The 3707-nt window shown below is 54.2% G+C and overlaps 1 protein-coding gene across 1 annotated transcript; it reads left to right on the forward strand.

Moving 5' to 3' along the window:
* Positions 1–1675: 1675 nt before the first annotated feature.
* On the forward strand, positions 1676–3428 carry LOC119335738 (aspartyl protease family protein At5g10770-like). Its single transcript, XM_037607825.1, has 2 exons — positions 1676–1836; positions 1962–3428. Exons 1-2 carry the CDS (start codon positions 1689–1691, stop codon positions 3188–3190), a joined length of 1377 nt encoding a protein of 458 aa, XP_037463722.1. The 5' UTR covers positions 1676–1688; the 3' UTR covers positions 3191–3428.
* The last annotated feature ends 279 nt before the right edge of the window (positions 3429–3707 follow it).

Here is a 3707-nt window from a genome sequence, read left to right on the forward strand (position 1 = left end):
ACGCATGCAGGGGACGCGTTCTCTGGTGTGTACGACGTATACGTTGCCCGTGAGCTCGCTCTGAGCATGGACGGAATGTGCAGCGTGGGCGTTCGTGGCCTAGCAACTGTGTGGTGTCAGGTTTGGTCCTTTGAATACGCATATACGTTTCAGTTTGCTTTCCAAGATGCCCTAGGTGCAGCTGCTGCTGCGTTCAGAGATGCACTTCTCCCAGCAGCTGCATTTTATAGACTCCGCGACTTCTCTATTCCCATGGCCAGCCGAGGTGGTACTAAACTTTACCAGGTGCCTGAACCAACGATGTGTGTGTTGTATGGGCCGAACATTGTTGGGCCTTCATTCTTGAAAAGAAATGTGAAAGAACCAAAGGCCTAGAGATAAATAGTATTATAGTTGTGCGTTGTTGGGCTTCCTACGTTTTTGCCTTGTGGCCTTTAAAGACATGTACAACATTACGTACATGACTGGGTGATTTGTTTATGAGGTTTGGGGCTCTGTACAACTTATATATCTGATGTATGTGCATCCTATGCAACATATGAATATGAAATTTAAAGGTATTTTGATTAATAATTTTCATCGGGTAACCCATGGGTACAAACTTAGACCCATGCCCCGCCCATCGCTAATCGGGTTACCCATCGGGCTTGCCCATGGTTGAACACGATGACCCATACCCTACCCATTTGTGTCGGGTGCCCATGGGCACGGTCACCGATGGGTCGGATTGCCGGGTTGAGTTTGTAGACACATATGCTGAGAACATCCATGGATTTTTTTTCTGTTTTTTTGAAACATTTCAATTTGATTTTTTTGAATTGGTATCATGGGAGCATATAATTGTTGGTACCACCTCATATTTCCCCACACTGCATATGCCCTGCCTTTTTTTTCAAAAAGAAAGATAACCCCGGCCTCTACATCAATACCATATTGCCCTGCCCTGGCTTCCCGATGCCGCACATCACTGGCTCCAGTCCACATCGCAGCCCTCAGTGCACGACGGACCGGGCGCAGCCGAAGCCACACAGCTGAGCTCGGCCGCGATCCCAGGGAAACCTTGTCGCTGCGGCACGATGTGACGCACGCTCCGTTCCCACGGCGGTACGATGTGACGCACGCCACTGCAACGCCTTGCCGATGGATTGAGAGGCATAACGCGCGGCCGGGGTACGTCGGATACTTTCTCCGGCTTGCCGGCCGGGTTCTCGTACTCTACGTTCTCACGCGAGGGCAAGTCCGGCCGGGCTCTCGTACTACTCGGACAAAGGCGCGCACGCGCACGGCCGGAGGTCGCACTCGCAGGCAGGAAAGAATCCGCATACGGTCTGAAATACGTCCCATCATCGTTTTGTACTCTTCAATCAATCTTTCCCACACCACAGCGGCATTAGTAAGTTACCGTATGAACCCGCGTCGCGCTCCGTCGGCTCAACAAATACTCCTGATATACGGTGCTTGTCCATCCAATGATACAATGTTTGTTTTTCACAAGCATTCCCACGTACGTTCACCACACTTTTTTTTTGCATGGCGTTCACCACACATTTTGCCCAAATAATACAATGCTTGCTTTCACAAATCACAATCGAATCATACGATATTACTTCTACCTTTTGTTTGTTTATACGCATGCGGTATAAAAGCAGCGCTCGCATTCCGAAACTGCAGCCCACTGCATCTCAGCCATGGCATCTATTCCCAAGCTTGTGATTCTCCTGCTGTGCACCTGTCTTCACACTCTCCTTGCTCACGGAGGGGACGATCTTCGCACCTACAAGGTTCTGCACGCTGGCGCTCTCAAATCTGCCACCGTCAACTGCTCCCAGCCCCAAGGTGCAGTAACATTGTCCATGGACGCACATGCATGCAATGTTACTATTAGTTTCCTTGCACTATTTTGAGGATATTTTGAGCACGTTTGTCATCGTGTTCCTCTTTCTCCTGTTCGGTTCTTTCAGTGACTCCATCATACGGCGGGGTCACGGTGCCGTTGCACCACCGGCACGGCCCGTGCTCGCCCTCGCCTGTACCCTCCACCAAGGCGCCGACCTTGCAGGAGATGCTCCGGCGTGACCAGCTCCGGGCCGCTTACATCACACGGAAGTACTCCGGCGTCAAGGGTGGCGCAGGTGACGTGGAGCAATCGGACATTACCGTGCCCACCACGCTGGGCACCTCCCTGGGCACGCTGGAGTACCTGATCACCGTCGGCATCGGCTCGCCGGCCGTGACCCAGACCATGCTCATCGACACCGGCAGCGACGTGTCATGGGTGCAGTGCAAGCCGTGCTCGCAGTGCCACGCGCAGGCGGACTCGCTCTTCAACCCCAGCTCGTCGAGCACCTACTCCGCGTTCCCCTGCAGCTCCGCCGCTTGCGCGCAGCTCCGCCAGAGAGGCTGCTCCAACTCCCAATGCCAGTATATTGTCAAATACGGCGATGGTTCGACCGGGACTGGGACTTACAGCACCGACACGCTCGCGCTGGGCTCCAGCACCGTCAAGAACTTCCAGTTCGGGTGCAGCCAGTCTGAGTCGGGCAACCTTCTCGAAGACCAGACCGATGGGCTCATGGGGCTCGGCGGCGGCGCAGAGTCTCTCGCCACCCAGACAGCGGGGACCTTCGGCAAGGCCTTCTCGTACTGCCTCCCGCCGACTCCGGACTCGTCCGGATTCCTCACTCTCGGTGCAGCAACCTCGGGTTTCGTAGTGAAGACGCCGATGCTGAGGAGTAGTGAGGTCCCGTCGTACTACGGCGTGCGCCTTCAGGCCATCAGGGTGGGAGGCAGGCAGCTCAGCATACCTGCCTCGGTCTTCTCCGCCGGGTCGATCATGGACTCCGGCACAATCATCACGCGGCTTCCGGCGACGGCGTACTCTGCGCTGTCGTCGGCGTTCAAGGCCGGCATGAAGCAGTACCCGCCGGCGCAGCCCATGGGCATCTTCGACACGTGCTTCGACTTCAGCGGCCAGTCCAGCGTCAGCATACCGAGCGTCGCACTGGTGTTCTCCGGGGGCGTCGTCGTCGACCTCGCCACCGACGGGATCATTCTGGACAGCTGCCTCGCCTTCGCGGCCAACACCGACGACAGCTCCCTCGGCATCATCGGCAACGTGCAGCAGCGGACGATCGAGGTGCTGTACGACGTCGGCGGCGGCGGCGTGGGGTTCAAGGCTGGTGCATGCTGATCGGCGCGCACAAGGACACCGTTGATACTATTGGGATCTCCAGTTCGTGGTATACTAGTTTGCTGCTGCGAGCTATAGTAAAAGTGTCATAGTACATGAAGTGGGGCCAAACCATCAGCGCACTATAGTGCTTCGACTTGCAACGTGATGCAAGCGTGCAAACTACCAACCAAATCATACTTGTAATTGTCTTCGGGTAGTTTAATAAGAATGAACAAAGTCTTAAAAAAACCTTGAACTCGTAGTCGGGATCGGAAATGAACCCTGAACTCTAAATCCCTGAAAGCAACACCCTATCTTATCCAATCCCGACTTATCCCGAACCCTTTTTCATTCTACACCGATACTACTGAACATCAGATTTGACGGGACCTCCCATCGAATGATTAGTTCATGCTGTGAGGGTCGAGCAAGCGACGGATTTGTTTGCTAAAAGGACACCTTCAGCGTGAACCCTCCACATGGACAAACTTGTCATTAATATGAAAAGATAAGGTCTTGGGCAAAAAAATGGGCC

Source organism: Triticum dicoccoides, chromosome 7B, assembly GCF_002162155.2.
Source record: "Triticum dicoccoides isolate Atlit2015 ecotype Zavitan chromosome 7B, WEW_v2.0, whole genome shotgun sequence".
Lineage (NCBI taxonomy): Eukaryota > Viridiplantae > Streptophyta > Magnoliopsida > Poales > Poaceae > Triticum > Triticum dicoccoides.